A 336-nucleotide genomic window follows, 5' to 3' on the forward strand; every position below is an offset into this window, starting at 1 on the left:
TACTTGTATATTTTTTGTAAATACAGTTATATTATCTTTGTATATTGAAGGGTTAATCCATTTTCATTAATCTAGTACACCTGTTACAGCCTCCTGTACCAACAAGATATGGTAGCAATGAGTGCCAGCGCAGATACCAGCTGTTCTACCGTTGGATCCATTTCAGTTTCTTGATCCTTTCTGCCGTTTACTATACTCCTCGCATTTTGGCCAAGGGCAAGGACCACCAGCTCCGGAAACTACTCACTGACCTTTCAGCTCGTGATGAAAAGTTAGTTTTGATGGGTAATTTTCATTCAGTAGTATGCTAATTGCAAGTGGTTAATTTCCTTTTGG

General features: G+C 39.0%; 1 protein-coding gene across 1 annotated transcript in view; it reads left to right on the plus strand.

Annotated features, from left to right (window-relative positions):
• LOC119586262 (innexin inx2-like) overlaps nucleotides 1–336 on the plus strand; it is a 6,783-nt gene that overhangs the window by 4,669 nt on the left and 1,778 nt on the right. Inside the window, exon 3 of the mRNA XM_037934971.1 lies at nucleotides 90–271. Coding sequence (XP_037790899.1) covers nucleotides 90–271 — 182 coding nt within the window. The remainder of the gene's footprint in view (nucleotides 1–89; nucleotides 272–336) is intronic.

Source organism: Penaeus monodon, chromosome 21 (genome assembly GCF_015228065.2).
Source record: "Penaeus monodon isolate SGIC_2016 chromosome 21, NSTDA_Pmon_1, whole genome shotgun sequence".
In the NCBI taxonomy this organism is placed as follows: Eukaryota; Metazoa; Arthropoda; class Malacostraca; order Decapoda; family Penaeidae; genus Penaeus; species Penaeus monodon.